The following is a 26918-nucleotide window of genomic DNA, read 5'->3' on the forward strand; positions in this document are numbered from 1 at the left end:
CAGAAAGTTATACTTCTGTAATAAACTCTGCCAAAGCATTAGCCACTTACAGAGCCCTTGGGAGTTGTAACTCATCCCAATTTGAGAAGAGAAGAAACTAAACTGAAATCAGTCCTGTAGAATAGAAGTTTTTCACCTAAATCAGGAGTTTTGAGAGGAGATTATATGTGATCTCTTCAATGTAGGTATTCCTTCCTCTGAGCGAGATCCCAACCAAATCATTCTTGCCCACCCGCTGGTGGATCTATCCAAATTGCTCAGTTCTCTTGGCATTTCATGACTGTACCTGAGTTATACTTAGCACAGACAGTGCCCAACCTACAGAAGAGTTTTAGGAAGACATGGACAAGAGTCATACAGGTTAAAAAAAGTGGATGGGTTCTCATCATTGAACAAAGAACCCATTTCAATGTGGGTTCAGATGCGCTGAAATATTGAAGTTGGAGAGATAAGAGATAGAGACTTGAAAAAACAAATCATTGTGCTCACTAAATAGCAGGTACTTAATAAAGTACTTGAGTGAATACAAGATTTAAATTGTAGTTCATAGTGAAGAGATTTTTTAAGCAGTATATGATTAAGGTGAATGGTATAGACAAATTCTGGCAGAGATCAGGAGTCCAATGCCAAGATTTTTTTTAAATTGGAGGTTCATAGAAAATATTTTATGGGAAATACTACATACATATGAATGAAAGAGTACCTAAGATTTGAATAGGTGGCATATAGGGCAGTATCTACTGTAGGTTAGAGTAAAGGTGTCATCAAGAGTGCAGAGGCCCCCCAAACTCTAGAGAATGCATAAATGAAGGAATAACTGGGGATATCTAATTGTAGAAAATTTGTGTGTGGAGCTATTGGAGGATCAATAGAGAAGGAAAATATGTGGATTATGTATAAGAATGATTATTGAAAAAACAAACATAGGCTTCTAGTACAGAAAAGAGCCTGAGAACCTCCAGACAAGATTACAGATGGTTGATGACTATTAAAGACCCTACAACAAGAGAATTCATTACAGAGTTTATTAATCTCCATTATCTGTGAATGTTCTTTCTTTCATATAATGCAAATTTTATTCATGTCCCATCCAAAACCCTTAAAAATATTCCTCTTAAAAATTTCTGACTGTTTATGTTTTAACAGCTGGCTCTCTTCCTTGGAAACACAATTTTCCATATACTTTAAGAGGATGACTGTTTTACTAGCTATCATATTTCTTGGCCTCAGATCTAAAAAGTCCCAATTCTTTTAGACTGCCTTTAGAGGTACTATTCCTTTGAAAACCCTTCCATTTTTATTTTGATGTAGTCTTGGGATGATAGATATGGAACCTCAAGGGACCTTAGAAGTCATCCAGGACAGACTTCACATTTTCCAGATGAGGGGACTGAGGCTGAGATCAAGTGATTAATCCAAGGTCAGTCAAGTTGGAAATAGGAAAGGAGATATTTAAATTCAGATCTTTGACTCCAAATAACTGAGCTTTTTCGTATTGTACCCTGTGAAGCTTCTGTTACAAATGCAACCAATAAAGGGATGAAATATCTTTGCTCAAGGAGACTCATTCTGCCTTGGCCTCATTGCATAGGACATATATATATATACATATATATATGTATATATATATATGTTACACATACACACACACATGTATATGTGTATACTTCCTCCCAGGGTTGTTATGATAATCAAATGAGCTAATAAAGTGCTTAGCACAGTGTTTGGCACATATTAAGTGCTATTTAAATGTTATTTGTATTCTGTATTATTATTACAAGTGTGATTACTATCTTTCATTTTCTTTTTATTATGCTTTATTACTCTATTCCACCCAGAACATCTATGAGAGTTCTTTCTTTTATATAATGCAAAATTTATTTATGTCCCATACATTATTTTCTATTAATATTAACCTCACCTGGTATAAAAAAAACCAAAACAAAAAAACTGACATAGAATAATAGTATTAAGGGAAGACTTTTGACATTTCTGAGATATTATATATATATATATATATATATATATATATAAAACATTTTTATTGTTACCTCTGATATAATTTTCTCTATAAAAAGTACAAACTCCAATCTTAGTCCAGTTTTTTAAATCCTGAACCTGTACTTAAGTATAATAAAACCAAGGTTTTTACATCTATAGTTTCTGCATTGTGGTAGATTTATTCAACAGCAGTCATTTACAATATGAACTCAAAGAGGAGATAGTTCCCTATACATCAAAATTATTATTAAATTGCACCAAAAAAGCAGTGATTATAATGTGGTTTAATGTGATGTTATGAAAATACAGTTAGAAAATACTTCTGAAAGATTTTTAATATTTTAATATTTTTAATATATCTTCAGATTCACCAGTCTATGGCACTAAGGCTGAAGTAGCATGTACTCAGTGAAAAAATCTTTTAGTATGTGTACCAAGACCAAGGAGAATTGAGTTCCATGTGATGTAGGAACAACAAATGGACATTTCTACCTTTGGTAGTTTCAATTTAATTTATTTTGTATTTATTGAGTTAAGGGATGAGGGAAGCAGATTATGCAAAGGCATAGAGATGTGAGATTGAATGCTACAAGGAACATCAGCTGAGATTATTAATTTATGCACCAAGGGGAGACATGAAAAGGACCTAGGATTGCTTCTTTTTGGTCTGTGTATCCCAGTGCAATGTTTGTTAGTAGTAGTAGTAGTAGGAACCTCCTAGAATAGGGATGGGGAATTGATGCTTGTTGGACTTTTGATTTCATTGCTATAGGGAAGTAACAGAAGAGGTAACTCCCTTAGTAGATGCAGTTCAATCCTTTCTATGCAATTCTAGTCAGAGAGTTGCTTAGAGATTTGAGAGGATCAATTATTGGCTGAGGGCCTCACAACAAATATGTACCAGGGGCAAGGGAAAATTTAAGTGTCTGCAAGACTGGCTGTCTTACCTATTTTGTTGGATTGCGAAGGGTTTTAAATTCCAAAATGAAAAAAAAAAAAAGTTTATATCTTATTCTTGAAGCCATAAAATACACTATAACTTACTAAGTAAGGAAGCTACAAGTTCTACCCTGTGTTTTTAGGACTATTGCTTTGGAAGCATCAGGAAGGGAGAAATGAGGCAGAAAAATGAATTGGCGGGTTTAGGAGAGTTTGGACTACTAGGGTGATAACTGTGTGTGAGCAGAAAGAAGGATGAGTGTGAGAGATAGTATAAAATGTGACTTGAAAATAAATATGAAGATGGGGAAGAGGGAAGATTTGGGAATGACTCCTTGGTTGTACACTTGAGACTAGAAGTTTTCAGGCAGAAGGAAATGGCCTCTAACCTGTTTACAATCAAGCTGAATAGAGTACACCTGAGACCGGAGAGTCAGGCATCAAATAGAAGCTTAATTTCAAAGTGAAGGAAAAGCTTTCAGGCAAGGACACATGTACCAGAACCTTACTCCTAGTGAGAGTACCGTGCTTTAGTGTGACTAAACCTCAATATTTCAATATTTATTCCAATGGCTGCACAATGAACTATCATCCTAACACTGGGGGGGTAACAGCAACAATGTGACGTATTCACTGCAGGGTTTCATGATCAGAACATGGATACAGAAGAAATTTGCTCGAATTTAGCAAATTCCTGGTGCTAGTCAAAGCAATACAATAATGATATTTTGTCAGAGGGTGAGATCATTCAGAGGGTATTGTGGTTATGCCAAGCTTAAGGCTTCTTGCTTAATATCTTTGCAAAATACAATGAAGACTTTAATAAGATAAAAAAAGCTATGAGGAGAGGAGGGTTGGACAGGAAACAGTGAGTACAGGGACTTAATATCAACTTTAAAGATACTTTTTATCATTTGACATTTAAATTCTTAATCTATCCTTTCAAGATCTTCAGTCTTGAAAATCCTTCAAAAGAATCTCAAAATCAGATTTCCCATTAGAAGGGATCTCTAGTTGAACCCATACCCACTTCTTCCTCCCTTCTCAATAGCATACTTGAGATTGAACAGTTTTTGTTTTAAGCCCCTTCCTCAACCCTTTCCCTCCCTTCCCTGCCCTCCCCCCACCTCAAACCTCTTTAGTAAAGAGGAATGGACCATATCTCAAAAGAATTCATTCTTCTTTTGAAAAGTTAAAATGGTTCTACTAAACCTGAATATACTTATTTGCAACTTTTATTCATTGCTCCTAAGTCTGACACCTAGGAGAATCAAGACCAGGACTTTAATTTTCAGTTCATGACATGAACTACTTATATGAGAGTTCTGATGGTCAAAAACATACTTCCTTGCAATTTCTGTTGACAGAGAATACCAAATCTAAATTCCTGAGCTCTTTTGTAATTTAAATTACTCAGAAGACAAGAACTAAATTCACTATTATTCCAAAATTTTACCCGTCTTGTGGGTTATAGAGTCTAGTCTCTTTGCCACAAACCATTTACTTTACTCTTCCCACTTATTTATTTTTTTTGGTAGTTTCAATTTCCCCTCTTGTTAATGAAAAGTCAATAGAAAAGATATTTTTTTATACTACAGAGTTATAGTAGTTAAAATGATGCTTGATACCCAGGGTCAGAGTAGAAATAACTTAAACAATTAAAGGACTTACATGAAACCATTTGGGGCATCTTCAAAGCCTTGACCTCTTTTCTGGAGGCCTTCAATTAACTGATTATCTCAGAAATTCTGAGTATATGAGAGAAAGGGTGGGGGAGAGGGGGAGAGAAGGGGTAGAGAGGGGGGTGAGGGAGGGAGAGAGAGAAAGAGGGAGGGAGGGGCTGTAATTACAGAATGGAGTAGTCATATTTCACAGTAAGGGTACTGGTGAAAGGAATCTTAGGACAGGAAACAGGAAAGAGGAAAGTCAACTAATTGTGAGACTGCAAAACTATTTCATTTAAGAAAAAAGAAAAGATAAAAAGAAAAAACTCAATATTATGGAGTCTAATTCATGGTTTTATATACATATCTATATCTATCTATCTATATCTATATCTATATATCTATCTATCTATCTATCTATCTATCTATCTATCTATCTATCTATGTGTGTGTGTGTATGTATGGACCCCAAAGGGTCCATCTCAGATTTCCCCATTATAAGCAGTATATTGAGATGGGGTGGAAAAACACTGATGCCATGTAACACAAAATAACTAGTGTACCAGTAAAAGGTTCACATAAGGAAATTATTATTCTAGAACTTATGAAATTAAAGATAATTGGAATTATTAACTTTGGTAATCAGTGATTTGATTCCATTTATTGACCTGTGTGGGAAGAGACATCCCTAGATAATCAGTGAAATATTTCTAAGTAAATAACTTGCCTTTGTTATTTAGACTTAGTGATAAGTTGAAAATGAATTTTAAAAAATTCTATTTATGGACTTTTATGTGAAGTCTAGTAGAGGAAAATACAGGGGAGTTAAGAAAAGAGGGTTAGGGACAGCTAGTTGGCACAGTGGATAGAGCAGCAGCCCTGGAGTCAGGAGGACCTGAGTTCAAATTCAGCTTTAGACACTTTATAATTACCTAGCTGTGCGGCCTTGGGCAAGCCACTTAACCCCATTGCCTTGCCAAAAACAAAACAAAAAAAAAGAGAAGAGGGCTGTTGGTGTGGTTGTAGGCCTACTATTTGAACACTAAACTTTAGTTTTTTTCATTAATAAAATGAGGAGAGGGAGAGAATTTGGATTAGCATAAACTAAGTTATAATATCAGAAATCTAGACTTGTAAGAGAAGTTGAAGTTTACTTGGTCTGATCCCCATTCTCTTTACAGATGAGAAAACTAAAGTCCTCACATATTAAAGGTCTTGTCCACTATCACAAAAATTGTAAATTAGAGAACTGGATTTAACCTCAACTCCTATGATTCTGAGGTCAACATGTATTCCTGGACCTTAGGTTCTTTCAAGCTCTCAAAGGATTTCATTCCATGATAAAGTCAGAAAGTCATTTGTTGCAAATAGAAAGAGGAAGTGTTTCATGAGGCTGCATGGTATACTGTAAAGAAATTCATCCAAGGGTCAGGAAATCTCCATTCTAGTTTCAAACAAGCTACAAATAATTGTGGGACCTTTGACAAGTCACTCCATTAAATTGTGAGCTCCTTGAGGTCAGGGACTAGTTTTATATTTTTAGTTCCTCAATTCTTCATATAGTGACAGGTCCTTGATAGATGCTTCTTGACATTGACTGTACTGATAGACTTTACCATTTTGGTCCACAGTTTCTTTATTTGTAAACAGAATCTGGGATTGTAGGTTTTTTAAAAATAATAATATTTTATTATTTTCAATTAACATAAAGTTTTCAACATTCATTTTTGTGAGATTTTGAGTTCCAAATTTTTCTCCCTACCTCTTCCCAAGATAGCAAGCAATTTGTTATAGGTTATACATGTATAATCATGCTAAAGATATTGCCATATTTGCACTTGTAATTTCTAAAACATCTTTGTTTCTATTCACTGTCCATTTAGCAGTTATGTATAATTTAACTTCCATCAGTATTTCTAAGGAAATGAAATTATATATTTGAAAAGCACTAGTGAAATATTTAGCAAAGAAAAAGCAGGAGTGCATGATTAGGTACCAAAAAAGCTCTATCAGGGCAAAGAAGCTGTCTGTTTACTGGTATCTTAGGTAGTACTCAATGAATATTGAATATTGATCAGTTTCTATAGTGCTTTAAAGTTTATAAAGAATTTTCATAAATGACAAAATTGGAAATATGAGGGTTAGATTTCAGAGTTGGAAGGGATCTCGGGAACTATCGAGTGTAATTCATACTCTCAGGTATGAAGTATCAGATCTGGGATTCAACCTATGTTTTACCAAAAATCTATATTCAATGTTATTTCAGCTTTGCATCTCACTGATTACAGTGTTGATAATTAATTTTACAATTACTTCCTTCCTACGCACATATACAATATATATTTGCTTTCTGTCACTCTATTTTATTAAAAAAGTACAGGCATAAAGTACTATATCACAAAAAAGGTATTTGATACCTCCATTGACTCAGTTTTGCTATTAGATCAGTATTGTTATTTTGTTATTCATTCTTGTGAACCTCATTTTTTAAAAATTTTATTTATTTAAGGTTAACTGACTTGCCCAAGGTCACACAACTAGGAAATTATTAAGTGACTGAGGCTGGCTTTGAACTGTGAACCTCATTGTCATATAAGGAACTGATCAAAATGAATGCTCACTGTGTAAAAAACACTGTATGAAATGGTTTGGAGAGAGATGGAGGAAAGACCAGGAACTCCTGCTCTCCTACAACTTGTAGTATAATCTGGGAGGAAGAGAGATATTATTTTATACATTTATAGTTTAGACACATTGGATTAAGCTCTGGATCTGGAATTCAGGGGGGAAAAAGCAACAAACAGTTCAAATATGACTCTAGAAACTTACTAACTGTATGACTGTGGTCAAGTCACATATTGCTACTACTGCTGCTACTGCTGCTGTTAAGACTCCTGCTAGCTAACATTTATATAGTAATATTTTGTGCCAGGAACTTACTAAGTGCTTATAATTATATCATTTGATCCTCTGGAAGGCGGGGAGTATTATTATCCTCATTTTTTAGATGAGGAAACTGAATAAAATAGATATTAAGCATCTTATCCAAGGCTACAAGGCTGGTAATTATCTAAGACAGAATTTGAACTCAGATCTTCCTGACTCCAGGCCTAGCTCCTTGATTTCTGAGCTTCCTAGCTGCACCTAATTTAACCTTATCTGCCTCAGTTTCTTCCTCTGTAAAATAAAGGTAATAAAGTGTCTACTTCGTTTTAGAATAAAGTGAAGTAATATTTGTCAAGCTGGTATTAAAGTTATTATAGGGCAGGAGAAAATGAGGTAAGAGTAGGGATGAGATGGAATTCCTATGGAATTTCCTTCTTTCGAACTCTTGAATACTAAGTTGCTAAATGGCCTAGTCTGATATAGGGACATAACTTGAGATCTAATCCACCATTTTGTTGTTCAGTAATTTATTAATTTTTCTTGAATTTAACTGCTAATAAATTTCAATACTGATTAATAGAGGGGGAAAAACTACCACAATTAATGGAATATTTTGCATTCATATGAGGTTTATTTTGAAAATGTACAAAATAATATAGTAGTTAGAACCTATACAGAATTATATAGAACTATAGTAGTAGTAGGTTAGATACTGTAAGAACTAGGATAATCTTATTATTGACTATATCTCTCTTTTTAAATTTTATTTATTTTCATCTGTATGTACATGCATCTTTCCAAGTTACAAAATTTCCCTCCACCCTTCCTTTCTACTCCCCTCCCCTCATCAGGGATCAGTCAGGTTAGCATTTTACATACATATTTTGATAAACATGTTTACAAATTAGAAATTTTTGACATGAGGAATTAGGATTAAGGGAGAGAGATACAAAAAGAGATAATTTTTATAAAGTGTTCATCAAATTTGGAAGTTTTTTTTCTGTGTTTTATTTTGTTTTGTTTTTCTTCCTCTGGATGGGGATAATATAATCTATATCCAGGCAAATACAGTACTCCTGGCTCTCTAGACTACTGAGAGGAGCTGCTTCCATCAAGATTGTTCACCTTATAATGTTGTTGATGTGCACATTGTTCTCTTGATTTTACTCCCTTCACTCAGCATCAGATCCTGTAAGTCATTCCATGCTTTTCTAGAGTCCAACCATCCATGGTTTCTTATAGAACAATAGTATTCCATAGTATTCATATACCATAACTTGTTTAACCATTCCCCAGTTGATGGGCATTCCCTCAATTTACAGTTCTTTGCCACTTCAAAAAGAGTGGCTATGAATATTTTGGAACATGTAGGACTTTCTAGATCTATAATTTCTTCTGGATATAGATCTAGAATTGGAATTGCTAAGTCAAAGGCTATGAACAATTTTATTGCTCTTTGGGCATAATATTAACTGTAACTCTCAAGTGGATGATTACTTAATCATTTTTAGGATATAATACAAACTCCTTTAGTTGTGAAAACCTTTTATAATCTTGCTTTAACCCATCTTTTTAGCTTTATTATACATTTGTTGGTATTGTTCAGTGAATTCAGTCACATCTGACTCTTCTAACTCCATTTGGAGTTTTCTAGGCAAAGAAATTGGAGAGATTTGCCATTTCCTTTTGCAGATCATTTTACAGATGAGGAAACTGAGGCATTCCTTCCTTTTATACTCTTGCAGTTCAGGAAAACTATCCTTGTTTCTGTTCTTGCTCTAGTTTACCATACCATTTTGATACAGACTCCCTAAAATTCTTCAAAGCTCACTTCAGATGTAACTCCTATGTGAGATTCTTGATCTCCCCGTTTATTTTGTATAAACTGACCGAAACTGGAAGAATATGGCTTCTTGTACTTCCTTTGACACTTGACGATGACCCTGAGCCGGTCCTTGATCTTTCTGTGCTATAGACAACTTTTCAGGACTAGTTGTTGTAGAGAAGGTGCAAATGTGGATTCTGTAGAAAGAATTTTCCTCATTTGACAGATCTCTATGTGAGTGAAATTATAGGTCTAATCCCTGACCCAGTCCCTTCTATGTACATATATTTTCTTCCACAATGGAATGTACACTTCTTGAGGTTGAGAACTGTTTGGGCCAGCTTCTAATATAGTGCCTGGCATGCAGCAGTTACTTAATAAATGATTGTTATATAATTATTACTTTGGCAAGCTCACATTAGAATAAGGGAGATAACATATAAATAACCAAATGTGTAAGTGAAATATGTGGAGCAAATGCAAAGTAATCTCAGAGGGGAAGAGGAAGCTAAAAGGCATAGCGGATAGGGTTCTGGACCTGGAACCAGGAAGATTTATCTTCCTAAGTTTAAATCTGGCCTTAGACACTTAACTCTGTGACACTGGTCAAATCATTTAACTGTGTTTGCCTCAGTTTCTTTTTCTGTAAAATGAGGTGGAGAAGGAAATGGCAAACTACTCTAGTATCAAGAAAACTCCAAATGGGGTAATGAAGAGTTGGGGATTATTGAAAGGGATGAACAACAACAAGAAATCTCAGAGGGAAGGTATTAGCAGCGAGAGGGAGGAAGGGAAGAAAGAAGAGCCTCTGCAGAAGGCAGGATTTGAGTTCGTTCTTAAAGGAAGTCAGGGGAGCCAGTGAGTAGATGGAGGTGAGGTCAAAGGAAGATAGAGTGTTATATGTGAGCAACAGCAAGAAGGCCACTGGTGCTGGATCAGAGTATGTGATGTGACAAAAGGTTAGTATTAGATGACTGGAAAGGTAGAAAGGGATATGCCGAGCAGAAGGTTTTATTTCTGATCTTGGAGGTGGTAGGGAACCACTGGAAATTAATGATGAAGTTAGGGCAGAGAGATACATGGTTAAACTTTTGCTTTGGAAAAATCACTTTGGAGGGTGATTAAGGGTAAAATTGGAATGGGGAGAGATAAGGCAGGAAACTGAACTTTCCCCAACTTTCCTATTACTGTTGAGGACGTTGCCGTCCAAACAGTTTAGCTTACAACTTTGGTCTCAGTCCTGGATAACCCTTCATACTCACTCCATTTACATAACCCATTGATAAATTTTGTTATTTTCCCTTCCCTAAATCTACTGTAGAGTCCTTTTTCTCTTTACTCAAACACTTGCCACTGTTGGATGTTCCTAATACATAATGCCTGGGTTTTTTGCACTGTTTTTTGGTTAGTCTCCTGATACAAGATCATCATTAGATTAGAGGATTTCTTAGCTTCTTTTCAGTTACTATAAATCTATGATTTGATTTGTAACCTTATAGTTAACCAATCATCTGACCTTCAGAATACCTTTCAGGTTCATCACATCCTTTTAATTTTCTTCCATTAGGCCCTATTCAGGGTTTCATCACTTTATCACTGGATTTTTTCCTTTGACTTGATTTTTTTGCTGTCAACCTACCTTCTCCTGCCTCCTCTGCCCAACTGATAGAGCAACTCTCCCTAGAAGACTTTTTTATTATGTTACTCTGCATAGTAATATGTAGTGAGTTTCATTTTTTAAATTTTTATTTGTTTTGTATAATGTCAAATTTCCTCTGTCTGGTATTGAAAGTCTTCTGTAACCTAAACTCACCTTTCATATTCAACCTTAATATAGTACTGATCACTTCGTGCTCTGAAAGCCTAGTGGAAAGACAACAAATAATGATTAATTATTGTAGTTTTAGGAATTAAGCCTGAGAGGCAGAGGCAAATTAACATAAAGAAAGAAGAAATAAAGATGAAAGATTTATGGATAAAAAGGAGATTTAATAACAAATCAACAAGAGTATTAACTAGTATTTAAATACATTACTGCATTGATGCTGGCAGAAACACTGAGGTTTTATTGTTTCTCATTTTCCATATGAGAAAACCAAGACCGAAAGAGGTGAGTACAATATCCAGTCACACAATTAGTTCTACTAATAGAGGCAGATCTAAAACTTTGATATTCTTAACTCCAAAGTCTAGTGCTCTATCCTCTGCTACCTAGCTGCTTGGGAAAGAAGAATGATCAGTAGAGTGACAGGTGGCAACCAGCATTAGTATCCCTGGGCTCCATACCAAGAAACTGCCATTTTTTTTGGACAAAATTCTGAATTGACTAATCTGGGATCTGCCTTTTGAATGCACATCTTTAAATATATATCTGAAAGTTTCCACCTCTTATTTTGCTTTAGTATTTTCTTGCATTGAACTAGAATGTCATTCAGACTCATTTCTCCTTTAGATAGCCTTTATTTGGTGTCTAGTTCCCCTCATTACATATATATTCTTTTATATCTTCTAATATTAAACTTTTTAGCATATTAGGTTTTAATAAAAAGTGGGAATTTTACATATTTCAAGCTTTATAAGTGATGAACTCATGAGAACAAATTTTCAAAAAATAATAATAATGCTTCATACCTATATAACCCTGTATCCTTTTCAAAAGTCTGTACATTTAAAAACTAAATGAAACATTATTTCACTTTGTATTTGTAACTGGAAAGTCAATTAGAAAAGCATTATAATCCCCATCTGACAGACTAAGACTTTGGCTGTAATTCAATAGTGACCAAATACAAATGAATTGGTATACTTAGAATTATAGGAAAGTAAGTAGTGCCTTCAAATTATACATTATAATCCTAGTGTTTATTTTCCATTCTCATTAGTTTCTAAATTTGTGAGTTTTTAATTGTTTTTATCAGGTATGATATTGACCTTCAGTAATCTTTTATTCAGAAGGACTCCCTTCTTATTATATTGCCAGGTGTTTTCTTTGACGCAGCCTTTGACCATTCCATTACTTGACTGTCATTTACTAATATAGGGCCTTGAGCCAGGAAAGTATTGTCTGTTCTAGTATTCAAGTTTCTAGATGACCCAGACCAACTATCACAGGCCGCAACCAGAATAGAACATTTGTTTAATTCAGAGGCTTTATCAATGACCTTTTTATGCTTTCACTTATTTTTGTGCTCTCACATATTTGAAGGTGTCTCATACTTTCTGGGGCCTTGGGGAAAAAATAACAATGTACTTCTGAATTGGATGATATCAGAACTTTTTTTTTTTGCTTTCTAGAAACATTCCATTTTTTTCCATTCATTTCTTAATTCTAATTACATTTCTTTTTTCAGAGTTGGCTAGTGGCTTTTAGTTACAAGATATATATCATAACAATTTGAGCTAATTAGCAAGCAATATTCAATGTTCTTTTTTATTACATCTTGGTCTTAATACAAACAAATAGTTTGGACTACTTGTAAGCATTTATTTTATAACTATAAGAAAAAAAGGATATTACATTATAACTACAAGACCCCCCAAAAAACCCCTTTATGAATAATGACCTGGATTTATTCATTGGAAATAAAGAAGCTTAGTATTTAGCTGGTTCAATAAGAGACTTTTACATAGATGGGTTTATTGCCTGGGTGTTAGTTTTGTTTGATATGTAAAACGAGCCAAATATACCCAAAGCATGTTGAATGATATGACAAGGGATCTGGGAGGACTTGTCATACTAGAGATGAGATAGAATCATCATTCTATTTTCTCACCTTGATTATTGTCTTCAAATTCATTTACTAATTAGCATTTATATAATACTGTAAGGTTTGCAGAACTTTTACAAGTATTATATCATTTGCTCCTCATCACAACTCTGGGATAGAAATGCCTCCATGAGTTCCATTTTACAGATAAACAACCTGAGGGGAAAAAAAGGTTCTGTGACTTATCCAGGATCACATAACTAGTAAGTATCTGAGGTCACATTTGAACTCGTATCTGCCTGCTTCTAGAGCCAGAGCTCTATTTGCTGAGTCAGCTCTATAGAGATTTATTTTATTTGAAGGTTCCCCTTCCCCAAAGTATATTCAAAATTGAAGTTTGGAAAAATGAAATCATTCTTCAGTTTATACTTCTATTCTTGGTTATATATATGTTCTTAGTGATTTGAATAGCCTCTCCAATGGCATAGAACATAATTCCTTCAGTCGTAATCACTCTGTGCACTTTTCTATATTCACAATGAGGCTTGCCCAATGTAATAAGAGCCTTTCTCAGGATCTCTTCACATTATTCAGGTACCTTTGGAATAGATAGTCTGTTCATCTTATGCACAGATCTTGCTATATGTTTGGTATACCTCCATTTGGGGATGGTCATATCTTTCTCTAATTACATCTTTTATATTATTTCTCCTTCAAAAGTCTGTTGGGAGTACATGGGGCAATCTACACAGGTATGCCACATACAGAGCTCTTTATGACACTCTGAGTGACTTAGCTTTCACGTAGCTTCAGAAATTATGGTATTTCATGAGAAACACACAATATCCCTGAAAGGTTAGTCATCCTGAAAAACTGGATCTTTATGTAGAAGCAGAGGACTGTTATGATTTATGAAAAATGGGTCAACCCATTCTTCTCTTTCTATTCAATTAGGACCCATTTCATTGTTCATGCATGATATTTGCACAAAACAGGTGTAATATTAGGTCAGGTCTATCAAATTCCATATTGTACTTCACTTTGTAATTTTAGAATTTTAGAGTCAGGAGGAACAATCTAGTCTGTAACCTTTAATGCAAGAACTTGTTGCAACAGTGGGTTACAGTGGAACATCTGTTGGCTTTGGAGTCATGGATCTTGTATTCAAATTCATTCTGCTGTTTGTTATCACGGATTCTGCCATTTATTATCTGTGTTACGTCATTTAATCTCTCTAGGTCTCAGTTTCTTCAAAGATAAAACAAAGCATTTTAATGAAATGACCTAAAAGTTTCTTCTATCTCCAAATGAACACACATAATAGAAATCCAGATTTATATGCCTCCAATGATAGAGAATTCACTCAACATATTTTAGTCTTTTTCCCCCCTCAACCTTAAAAGGAGGAATAGAAAGAGAAATTCCTTCTTTAGTACCAGGAGAACATTTCTGTGCTCCATTTGATGGATAGAACTTTGTTGATGATGTTCTGGAGCAGATTTTTTTAATAGTATAAACTATTTAACAGTTCACCAAACTTCTTGTCAATATGATGTTATACAGAATCTTAAAACAAAACAAAACACCTAATAACTTATATTTCATCTTAGACAAGGTCCTTCAAAAAATGTAAAGAATTGAAGCAGACTTTCCCCACTAAATTTAAAAGTTAAACAATATAAAGATGAAATAAATATTTATGAGAAGACATATATAGTATATATATATTTAAAAATTTATAAATGATAAACTCATGAGAACAAATTTTCTTTTCTTTTTTTGGGGGGGCAGGGGAATCAATATTTAATATTTATTCTCATTTTATACAAATATTTTTTATACATTAATAAAATATTCTTGTTTAAGAGTAAACAAAATACCCCCTCCCCCCAAAAATATAGACTCACTTAAGCGATAAAGTAAAGGGGAGAGAAAAAAAATTAAAAGAAAAGAAAATAATAGTAATAATTGTAGGTATGGCCAGGTGGCACAGTGGATGGAACACCAGCCCTGGAGTCATGAGCACCCAAGCCCACATCCGACCCCATACACCCAACAATCACCCAGCTGTGTGACATGCAAGCCACCTGAACCCCACTGCCCTGCAAAAACCAAAAAAAGAAAAAAACCCAAATAAAATAAAATAGTAATAATAGTAGGGGTGGCTAGGTGGCGGACAGAGCATTGGCCCTTGAGCCAGGAGCAACTGGGTCCAAATCCCGCCTCAGACACCCAGCGATCACCCTGCTATGTGGCCCCAGGTGGGCCACCCAGCCCCATTTGCCCTGTACCCCCCCCCAAATAATAATGCTAAAAATGTGCTTGAGTCTTTGTTCCAACACCAACAACTTTGTCGTGAGTGGGTCACATTCTTTATGTTAAGTCCATGGCAAAAGTTACTTCCATATTTTTCCACTGTTGCCATTGCTGATCGCAACTCCCTCCTTTCTTATTTCTCCACTACCACGTACTGTATTTTCTCTCTCCTTTCACTCTGACTCTGCTGTAGGGTAGCTGAGTGGTGCAGCAGACAGATCCCTGGTTCTGGGGCCAAGAGGCCCTGAGCCCCCATACCACCCCTTAGGCCCAGCATCCACCTGACCCTATGGTCCCGGAGAGGCCATCCAATCCCAGCCCCTTGCAAGAAGTAAAAAAGAAAATGTGTTATATCTGACCACTCTCCTCCTATGGTCCATCCTCTCCTCCATCACTCACATCCCCACCCCTTCCCCCTGCTCCCCCCTCCTTCTTACTCCAGATGTCTATACCCCATTGAGTATATGTGCTGTTTCCTCTCCTAGCCATCTCTGATGAGAGCAAAGGTTCCCTCATTCCCCCTTGCCTTCCCCCCTTCCATATCATTGCAGTAGCTCATTGTAATAAAAATCTTATTATATGAAATATCTTGGCCTATTCCCCCTCTCCTTTTTCTTTCTCCTATTACATTTCCCTTTTTACTATTGACTCCATTTTTACTCCATATTTTATCTTCGAATTCAGCTTTCTCCTGTGCTTCAACTATAAAAGCTCCCTCTACCTGCTCTATTAACTGAGAAGGTTCGTATGAGTATTATCAGTGTCATTTTTCTATGTAGGAATACATGCAGTTCATCATCATTAAGTGCCTCATATTTTCCCCCTTTCCTCCAATCTCCATGCTTCACCTGAGTCCTTTATCTGAAGATCAAACCTTCTGTTCAGCTCTGGCCATTCCAACAGGAACATTTGAAATTCCCCTGGTTCATTGAAAGTCCATCTTTTTCCCTGGAAGAGGACATTCAGCCTTTCTGGGTAGTTGATTCTCGGTTGCATTCTAAGCTCTTTTGCCTTCTGGTATATTATATTCCAAGCCCTATGAGCTTCCAATATAGTTGCTCCTAAGTCCTGTGTGAGCCTGACTGCAGTTCCACGATATTTGAACTGTGTCCTTCTGGCTGCTTGTAATATTTTCTCTTTGACTTGGGAGTTCTGGAATTTGGCTATAATATTCCTAGGGGTTGGTTTTTTGGGATCTCTTTCTTGGGGGGATTGGTGGATTCTCTCCATTTCTATTTTGCCCTCTGCTTCTAGAATATCAGGGTAATTTTCCTGTAGTAATTCTTTGAAAATGATGTCAAGGCTCTTTTCCTGATCATGACTTTCAGGTATTCCAATAATTTTTAAATTATCTTTTCTAAGTCTATTTTCCATATCAGTTGTTTTTTTCAATGAGATATTTCACATTTTCTTCTAATTTTTCATTTTTTTTGGTTTTGAAGTATTGATTCCTGATTTCTGGTAAATTCATCAATCTCCCTGAATTCTGTTCTTTGTGTGAAGGATTTGTTCTCCTCAGAGAGTTTTCTTATCTCTTTTTCCATTTGGCCAATTTTGCTTTTTAAAGCATTCTTCTCCTCAATAACTTTTTTGAACTGTTTTATCTATTTTACCTAAGCTGGATTTCAGCATGCTATTTTCTTCAGCATTTTTTGGTTAGGCTTGATTAGCCTTGATTAGGCTGCTGACTTCATTTTCATGTTTTTCCTGCATCTCTCTCCTTTCTTTTCCCAGTTTTTCTTCTAACTCCCTCATTTGATTTTCAAAATCTTTTTTGAGCTCTGTCATAGCCTGAGCCCAATTTCTATTTTTCTTGGAGTCTTTAGATGCAGGAGCTTGTGCTTCCTCATCTTCAGACTGAGTATATTGATCCTTCTTGGGTTCATAGATAATGTATTTCTCAATGGTATTTTTCTTGTTTCTCTGCTTGCTCATTTTCCCAGTCTAAGCCTGTTTTTTGGGGTGCTTCATGAACTTTTGGGACACTCCTACAAGGGTCTCAGTGTGTGAGGCTCTGTCCTCCCTCCTGGTCTGTGAATGACCATAAGCGCCCCCCTCTGCCACAGGGCTGAGGTGGGGGGGCCCCTGCCGTTCTATGGGGGGGCCTAGACTGGGATCAGGATCTGAATGTGGTCAGAGCCCCAGAGTCCTGTTCCAGGGGCAGAGGACAGAGCTCTGCAGTCTCTCTTCACTGCCCTCCCTCAGCTCAATGGGCTCATGCCCTGGGGGCTCCTGCTTACGGGCTCTGCCTGCTTCTGTTTCCTGGATCTGGAATGCAGTGGCCAAGCTGCTGGCTGTGTGCCCTGAGGGCTGGGCTTCACCTGCTTGATCTGGCAGAGGTCCCCCGCTGTTCCCCCAATTTGTGCCTGGTGCTCCCCGGGGCGCAAGTCAGGAAACTCCCATGCTGCTGTGAGCTGTGCCCTGGGACTTCCTCTGGGAGGCTGAAGTTCTTTCACTCTGGCGGGCCACCCTTCTGGCGGGCCACCCCTCCGACCCCGGGGAGCAGAGCTTTTCTTCTCTTTTCCAGGTTACCTTGAGTAGGAGAACTGCCTCACTGGGTCCCTCTGTGGGTTCTGTCTCTCAAAAGTTTAGTTAGAGTTCTTAGTTTCAAAGATTTATGAGAGAGCGCCTAAGACATGATCTGCTCTTGTTGCCATTTTGGCTCTGCCCCGAGAACAAATTTTCAGAAAATAATAATGCTTCATACCTATATAACCCTGTATCCTTTTCAAAAGTCTGTACATTTAAAAACTAAATGAAACATTATTTCACTTTGTATTTGTACTGAGATCTGTGTCTGCTTGGTTCTGGTTCCAAGGATTTGTTTGAACATATTTGAAGATTACCACATCTAACATTCTGAAAAGATAGGAACACATTAAACCTGTCTTAAAAATAAATTTCATAATGTAAATGTTTTAATGTATGAAATGACATCATCTTAAATTCCATGTATATAATGTTTCTAATAAATTTTTTTTCCTTTTGACTATTGTATAGAAGAAAATTGGAAGAAATAATTTGTAAAGTCTGTTTCTACTCAGAAGAGCTCTGCTTCTTACAGTTAATTAACTTGGGCTTAGATTTATCTTTTCCTTTTAGTCATACAAGTATTTTCTTTATAATTGTATTTGTTGTAATGAGGATTAACAAGTGTGACTCAGAATTATTTCAAAGTACTTATAATTTTAGTCAATGAACTTACTGTATGAATGGAACTTCAAATGTCACTCATCAAATACAACTATGTAATCTCATCTCTTATAATAAATATTTAGTAAGATTCCTTTAGTACATGCATCACTTTCTAGGGGTGCTAGTAAGGAAGCCAATGTCATTGGATTGCAGAGTACTTGGAGGGAGTAATGTTTAAGAAGACTAGAAGGGGAAAAAGAACCAGAGTATAAAGAACTTTAAAAAACAAACAGAGAATTTAAATTTCTCCACTGGAGTTTATTGGATGAAGGACAGATCTTTTCTTTCTGGATGAATTTGTCAACTAAGTTGAAGATAGACTAGAGAGATAGACTGCTAATCACTGACAATATAAATTTGAAAAAATAAAGATGCTCCTACCCTCATTGAACTTAGTCAAGTAGGGGAAGAGAACACATAAAAGAGAGCTGAAAAGAGGAGGACATGGTATAGAAATTAATCAGAGAAGTCCCAAATTATTGCAACCAGATGAGAAATGAGTCATTTATTAGATTAGTTAAATTTATAGAAAACTGAAACTTGTCTTCATTGTTTGTGAAAAGGCGTTAACTTATCTACATTTTCCCTTTGTTAAAATCCCGTAAGGTGCATTTGTTAGTCATACAAGATTCCTCAATAAAGCAGCAACAAAGATGACTTTATTCATATTTGCCTTTGATTATTGATATCAACATAGGCATAAAACAGGGAAATGTATGCTTACAAAAGATATTTGCCTTTGTCTTGGAGGTTTGTCAGTGCAAAGTCCAAATGGAAGAGAAATTCAATATAGATGGTTAGGTTCTCCAGTTATTCTTGTATTTCCTTTGAGCATCCTCTTTCCCTGCAGGGCTTTAGGGATTTACAGGAAAATCTTCCAGTTATCTAGAGCTACAGAACTGTTCTATAAAGATGCTTCATTCAGCTGTTTAACGCTTAAATTCTTGTCAAGCTAGTCAATGCTACATAGTTCTAAATGTCAAATTAGAATATGGACTGACTTGACTTCTAAGAGCTGTTTCTGTGAAACTTGTTTTCATTCTTAGGGTTATTGGCAATTAAGGTTATTTGACCTTCCTATTCCACAGTTTCCTGAGCTTCTAATTATAATTCATCCCTTATTGGCACCAGGACCAAAGTTGGATAGTTCTGTACTGAGATCTGTGCCTTAGTTCTGGTTCCTCAAATACTATTTAAAATTCTATTTATTTTAATTAAATATTTCTCAATTAAATATAAACTTTTTTTAGGTTTTTGCAAGGCAAATAGGGTTAAGTGGCTTGCCCAAGGCCACACGGCTAGGTAATTATTAAGTGTCTGAGACCGGATTTTGAACTCAGGCACTCCTGACTTCAGGGCTGGTGCTTTATCCACTGTGTCACCTAGCTGCCCCTAAATATAAACCTTTAAAAGAATTCATTAAAAAATTTAGTTCCAAATTTTTCCTTTCTCCTCCCCCTCCTCCCTCCTTGAGAATGCAAGTAATTTGATATTTATTATATAAGTGAAGTCATACAAAATATATTTCCATATTGTGCAAGTTGTGAAAAGAAAACAGAGACAAAAAAGACCACAATAAAGATAGTTAATAAAAATATGCTTCAATCTGCATTCAGAGTTCATCAGTTCTCTCTCCGAAGGTGGATAATATTTTTCATTATAAGTCCTTTGAGATTGCCTTGGATCATTGTTATGATCAGAGTAGTTGAGTCTTTCACGGTTGATCAGCCTTAAAATATTGCCTTTACTATGTACAATGGTCTGGTTCTGCTCACTTCACTTTATATGAGTTCATTTAAGTCTTCCCAGGTTTTTTTGAAACCTGCTTATCATTTCTTATAGCCCACTCTATTTCTAGTTTAGTACCAGATTCTTTTCAAGTTTACTGTTTTGCAATCTGGTTTGAAATATGGAACTGATAGACCATCTTCCTAGGCCACTTTAAAAAAAAATTGGTTCTCCTGATACATTGACCATGTTTTTTTCCAGTTGAATTGAATTTTTTATTTTTTATAGCTCTATAAAAGAAATCTTTGGTAGTTTGATTGTTATGGTACTGCATAAGTATATTAACTTAGACTTGTCACTTTTATTATGTATCTCAGACTGCTCATGAGCAATTAATAGTTTTCCAGTTATTTAGATATGTCTTTATTTGTATGAAAGTTTTTTTATAATTATGTTCATATCACCCCTGGCAGATAGCCTCCCAAGTATTTTATACTGTTTGATGTTATTTTAAGTAGAATTCTGTCTCTTGCTGCTGGTCTTTATGGATAATATATAGAAATGTTGATCATTTTATTTTATATTCTACTTTACTGAAGTTGTTAATTATTTCAACTAGTTTTAGCTTGACTCTCTAGGGTTGTCCAAGTATACCATCGTGTCATTTGTAGAGAGTGACCGTTTTATTTCATCATTTCCTATTCTAATGTCTTTAATTTCTTTTTCTTTTCTTATGGCCAAAATTGGCATTTCTAGCTACTATTTTTTTAAATTTTTCAACCAAGAGATTAGCAGCTGTGAGCCCTTTTTCTAAATAAGGATGAATAGAAAGCAAGGCATATGGAGAAGAGGAAATGGTTGTTTATACCACGCACTCCTGTTTGATCTTTGCCATGTCATACTATTTGACAATTGCAATTTTCTTGGAATAGATTTGGAAATATATTTCCTTCAGAGTGGGAAGCATTAAACTATCATCCATTCATCTGTAGCTGTGCATAATAAGATACTATTTTTTTTGCAAGGCAATGGGGTTATGTGACTTACCCAAGGTCAGACAGCTAGGTAGTTATTAAGTGTCTGAGGCTGAATTTGAACTCAGGTCCTCTTGACTCCAGGGCCAGGGTTCTATTCACTCTGCACCTAGTTGCCCCTAAAAGGATACCATGTAAAAAAGTGAAAGAATGATGCAGAATGTCAGTGTGTCTTGTCACAAATCTGTTTTCAGCAAAATTATATATGTGTATATATATATATATATATATATATTTATATATGCTGATTCTGTTATCATTGTCTGTTGTCCAAAAATGAATAGCAACTACTGCACCCCTATCTAACATATCTCTACTGAGGAATGAATATCATTTTTAAAATTTTATTTTTTATTTTGAACTTTAAAATAATAAAACAAAATGGGAATTTTCATATACACACATAGTAGAATGGAAATAGAGGATGACTAAGGAAACTGGTGCAGTGCTCTCTTTTCAAAAATAGAATGAAAGGATCTTTAATGATACTACTGATTGTAGCCTCACAAGTATTGTGATGTCTAAGCTGTTTAGTGTCTCTAGTTGGCAAGATTCATGACATCATGTCACAGAAAACTTGTCTATAGGGGAAAACTGACAATTTCCTAAGAAATGATTTGTCTTTGCCATTGTTGTTAGCACAGAATTTCAATGTCAGAGGTCTTTTACTCCAATCCATATCTGAAAAAGAAACTTGTCTGCATACAGATATGTTCTGGAACCAGTTCTAATGGGTTCATTGAGAGTCAACTATTAACTTTTTTTGGCATGAGCATTTACATCTCGGGAGTCAGCACATATGTCAGAAATCAGGGCTTGATTTATTAATTGTTTAGATTCAAGAAAATGATAGAGAAAAATGTTTATAATGAAGATTAAATTTAAATATATTGTAGATATGTTCTTTTTTTTCAGAGAGTTAATTGTTAAACATGTACCAGCATACCACTAAATCATCTTTCCCAGGTCATTCACCATCGTTTTAAGGCCTCTATTTGCTTTTTGATAGATAATTATTAGGATTATTTTCCTTCCTTTAAACCTAAATCCTAAATCTCTCTGTCTCTCTGTCTCTCTGTGTCTCTGTCTCTGTCTCTCTCTGTCTCTCTGTCTCTCTCTCTCTGTCTCTGTCTCTCTCTCACAATTTTCACCTATTACTACCTTGTTCTTCCAGCTGGGTCAAATAGAGCATTGCATAGAGCACTGGCCTTGGAGTCTGGAGGATGGGAGTTCAAATTTGGCCTCAGCTGCTTGCCACTTATTAGCTGTGTGTCCCTTGGGCAAGTCACTTAACTGCCTCACATTCTGGGCCTTCTCCAGTCATCCAGATTCAAATTTGGACACTAGATCCAGATGACTCTGGAGGAGAAAGTGAGACTGGTGACTCAGGACAGAGCTCCCTCACTCAAATCCAATCATGTGCTTGTCATGGTATCACCTCCCTGATGTCATGGTCTTCTTCAAGAACAATTCAAAAACATCATCATTCTATCTCCCACCAGGTTGTCAAGGATGTACTCTTTTCTGACTTCTTCCTCTTCAAACTTTCTAGGATTATTCAAGTGCTATAATCATTGAGAAACTTTTATCCTTCTTAAATGATGTCCTTACTTATACAGAGAAGATTTCAGGTCTATAAATTTAGAGGAGAAACAAATTATGTTTTTCTTTTCATTAACCACAAATTCAAATTTATAATCTTTCGATTGTTAAAAAAACAACAAAACTATTTTTTCTCTGAGACAAGGTCCCTTAGGTTCAATAGACTGTCAAAAGGATAATCAGGATGGGTCCCTGCATCTCAGGTACTAATTAACCATGTGACCTTTAACATCTCTGAGTTTCAGTTTCTCTGTAGGCATAAAATAGGCACAAATATATATTTTATATATATATATACGTATATATATATACATGAAGATATAATAATAGGCCATTATCTATGACACCTGTTATCAGGATTCTTTTAAGAATCAAAAGATTTAATTCACATATGTGAAATGCTTTATAAATCTGAAGGTTCTCTCTGACTCATATATATATATATTTTTTTATTATTTGCCATTTTTATATTTGCACACGTCTTATTGTTAATATTGTTAGAATTCTTAAAGGTATAATGGATAGAGGCAGGACTTTGTGGCAGGAAGGCTTGAATTCAAATCCTTCCTCAGACCATATTGTCTGTGTGACCTAGGGCACCTCACTTTGGTTCCATTTGCCTCACTTTCTTCAACTATAAAATGGAAATAATTATACCTTATCTCACAGGGCTGTTGTGAGAATCTCTAGAAAATAATTATAAAATTTAGAAAATGCTCCCAAAACTATAAAATGCTCTATAAATTCTAGCAATCATAAATATTTAAATAGCATTAGAAATCCATTAGAACAGCACAGAAATTTTCTTCTGCCTGAAAGTACAGCAAAGAATCATGGTTACAGAATTTCAGAGTCTAGTAGAATGTGAGCCTCCTGAGAGCAGAGATGGTTTTATTGCCTAGTAACAGTGTATCTGGCCCATAATTTCAATGATGCACCTAAATCATACTTGCAATTATGTGTAACACACGAATCTGTGTCTGCTCCTCCTGTATTTAGTCCCATTACTAAAATTCTAGAACTGGAAAGTATCTCAGCATATAATCCAATCTGTTTATTTTGCAGAGATGGAAACTGAGATGCAAGGAAGTTCCATGACTAGCACAACTCTTGTCCTTGTCCTTTCGTAAGTTGAACCAGGGTTTTTCTTTGCTTTTTCCTGGTACAGTGTAGGTACATAATACAATCCTTGTTGAATTATAATATTCCACACTAGAATTCCAAGAAGACTTCAAGGCTCTCTTTTCTTGGAGTAAGTTTAGAATGTCATCAGCAAAGAAGTTCAGTGGATGAAATAGCCACGTTCAATTTTAGAGGGTTTTTAATTATTGGGGGAGCAACTGAGGAAAACATAGTTAAGATTGTAGTAGAATAATATTGTTTAACTCATCTGATAAGGATAAACCAAATTCTTGAAACGAGCACAATATTGCTTTTAAAATGTCTATTAAAGGACTTATATGAAACCAAGTTTAAAGTCCAAGATGAATTTTATTATCAAAGGCAAATAAAGGATTTTCATATTCACATTAGCACATATTTGAAAAAGAGAAATTGTCTTTGTTCTTTGGTCAAGGGACGGACAAAGTCTGTTTTTTCTTTCATTTTTATTCCATGAAGCATTAGGTTAATTTCAATAATTATTGTTGTTCTTTGTTTATAATTTACAAATACATGATGCTAAGTCAATGATGGGAATACCTCATTTTATTTAATTCTAACTATAGTTAGACTTCTGAGCTATTCCCCATTTGAAAGTCTAAGAAACTGAATCTCAGGAACTTCCCCAATGTTAAGAACTGGAAAGAGATAGAATCATTAATAAATTATTAAATTAAAAAATTAATAAAACCCTTAAAATAGATTAAAATCTGCTCTTGCTAATTTCTTTGATTTTTCTATTTACTAAGCTACCAAAAGAAGACTTCAAAAAAACACCATCACAATTTTTGGAAAATACAAGTGAAAGATACTATATCAATGACTGTTCACAGAATTGATTCAAATAAATGTAGCAGCTTAATAGTGTGGTCTCTAGTTTCCTCTTTCCCCTCTCCTAGATTAGAGACTAAAATTATTGTATAAGAATTAGTTAACATCTGGTGATTTAAAGCATACTTTTATTGCTCAAGATATACATTTATCATATCCTTAAATTTGGAACTTTGTATGGCAAAACCTTTAATAATCCTAACTTCCATAGCTCTAGCGGTGTGTCCCTGAGTAAGTCCTTTAACATCTTTCATCCTTAATTTCTTCAGCTATAACATGGGGATAATAATAGATCCTATCTTTCAAGGTTAAGATCAACTGAGATAATAACAGCACAATATTTAGTATACAGTAAGCACTAGGTAAGTGTTAGATATTACTATTGTTGTTACTTGACCTTGAACCTCAGTTTCCTTCTCCGTAAAATGTGTAGGTTGGAGTAGATGGTCTCTAAATTCCTCTCAGCCCTAAAGCTATAATTTCTTGATCCTCTCTAATAGTGATTTCTTCTTTTGCAGGAGTCAAAGAAACTAGAATCCTGAGAAGATACTTCGAAGTGAGAAAAGCTTTGACTGTAACTGACACCAAAATGTCCTGCATAGATCCTTATCAGCACATTATAGTAAGTGATTTTCTATCAGTATGGATTTTTAAAAGAAATTTTTCATTGGATGAATGTTAAAGGCATTAGCAAACTGAAGTATTTTGTAAACTATATTGAAGAACTCTAGGGAGATGTTTGTGAATTTATGAATGAACTTGCCTTGACATTTTTACTGAGGTATTGAGTTAGATCTGAATTAAGTTTTGGCAAAATTATGTTTATGTAGTATTTTATTTTCCTTTGCTTTTTGAAAAATGAGAACATATTTCCAGAACTTGTGGACAGAAGCATTGAATTAATATAGGTTGTAGTCATGTCCCTTCCTTTAAATAGAAGACTCTTGACTGTATTTTTGGCAGGGTCCCCTTTAGAAGACTGGTGAAGCCTAGGGACATCTCAGAATAATATTTTAGGTGCATAACATAAGATTATAAACTGAAGTACTTATACTGAAATTCAGTTATAAACCTATTTTAAAAATCAGGAATCCAACACACCCATAAATTTAAAGGGTCCTTTTTTAGTTATGTTGTCATGTCCTGTAAATGAATTGTTATGTAAAAAAATGTTTCACATAAAGGAATATGCTTTGACTCTCATGATCTCAGATTAGTGGTGACAAATTTGCTTTTTAATACCTTTATTGTTCAGTTGTTTCTCTGTTTTTTTTTTGCAAGGCAATGAGGTTAAGTGACTTGACATAGCTAGGTAAATAAATATCTGAGGTCACATTTGAACTCAGGTTCTCTTGAGTCTAGGGCTAGTGCTCTATCCACTGCCCAACCTAGCTGCCCCCGCTTTGACTCTTGATGTCCCCATTTGGCTTTTTCTCAGCAAAGATACTGAAGTGACTTGCTATTTCCTTCTTCAGCTCATTTTACAGATGAGAACAAAACAGATGAGGCAGATGAGGTAAAAGTTACTCACCAAGGGTCACACATCTAGTAAATGTCTGAAGCCAAATCTGGACTCATGTCTCTTCATCCACTACAGCACTTAGTTGACCACAATACCTTTGAACTCATCTTAACTACAGATTGAGACATAACTTTTTTGACCTGGCCAGTTGGGTGATTATTTTTTTTTAATTTTTTGCTTGACTATTCATATTTGTTTCAAAGATTTTGTTATATCATAGTTTTTCCCAGTCCCACTCCCACTTATGGAATGAGGGAAAATAAGTTTTGTAATAATTGAAAAAAATAAAATGAATTTTGAAGTTCCTCCTACTAATAAAATAAAATCCTTAAAATGAATTCTCTGAGTAATTATTCTTCCCCCTTACCCTCCTCCCTCCATGGAGGAAAACATGTAATAAAGAACATGTAATTTCTAGGGAGGGCAGAAATTCACTTAGAATGTGAAGTGGTAGAGGGAGCTACAGAGAATGATGCCAGATGAGCATGTTTTATGGAAAACAAAGGA

The 26918-nt window shown here is 35.2% G+C and overlaps 1 protein-coding gene across 2 annotated transcripts in view; it reads left to right on the forward strand.

Annotated features, from left to right (window-relative positions):
- PLA2G4A (phospholipase A2 group IVA) overlaps window positions 1-26918 on the forward strand; it is a 184679-nt gene that overhangs the window by 15888 nt on the left and 141873 nt on the right. The window contains exons 2-3 of one of the 2 annotated variants that reach the window (XM_074222260.1): window positions 23963-24023; window positions 25408-25511. In XM_074222260.1, coding sequence (XP_074078361.1) covers window positions 25479-25511 — 33 coding nt within the window. In that variant the 5' untranslated portion in view covers window positions 23963-24023; window positions 25408-25478. The remainder of the gene's footprint in view (window positions 1-23962; window positions 24024-25407; window positions 25512-26918) is intronic. The other variant, XM_074222259.1, reaches the window with a different exon arrangement.

This window comes from Macrotis lagotis, chromosome 2, assembly GCF_037893015.1.
Source record: "Macrotis lagotis isolate mMagLag1 chromosome 2, bilby.v1.9.chrom.fasta, whole genome shotgun sequence".
Lineage (NCBI taxonomy): Eukaryota > Metazoa > Chordata > Mammalia > Peramelemorphia > Peramelidae > Macrotis > Macrotis lagotis.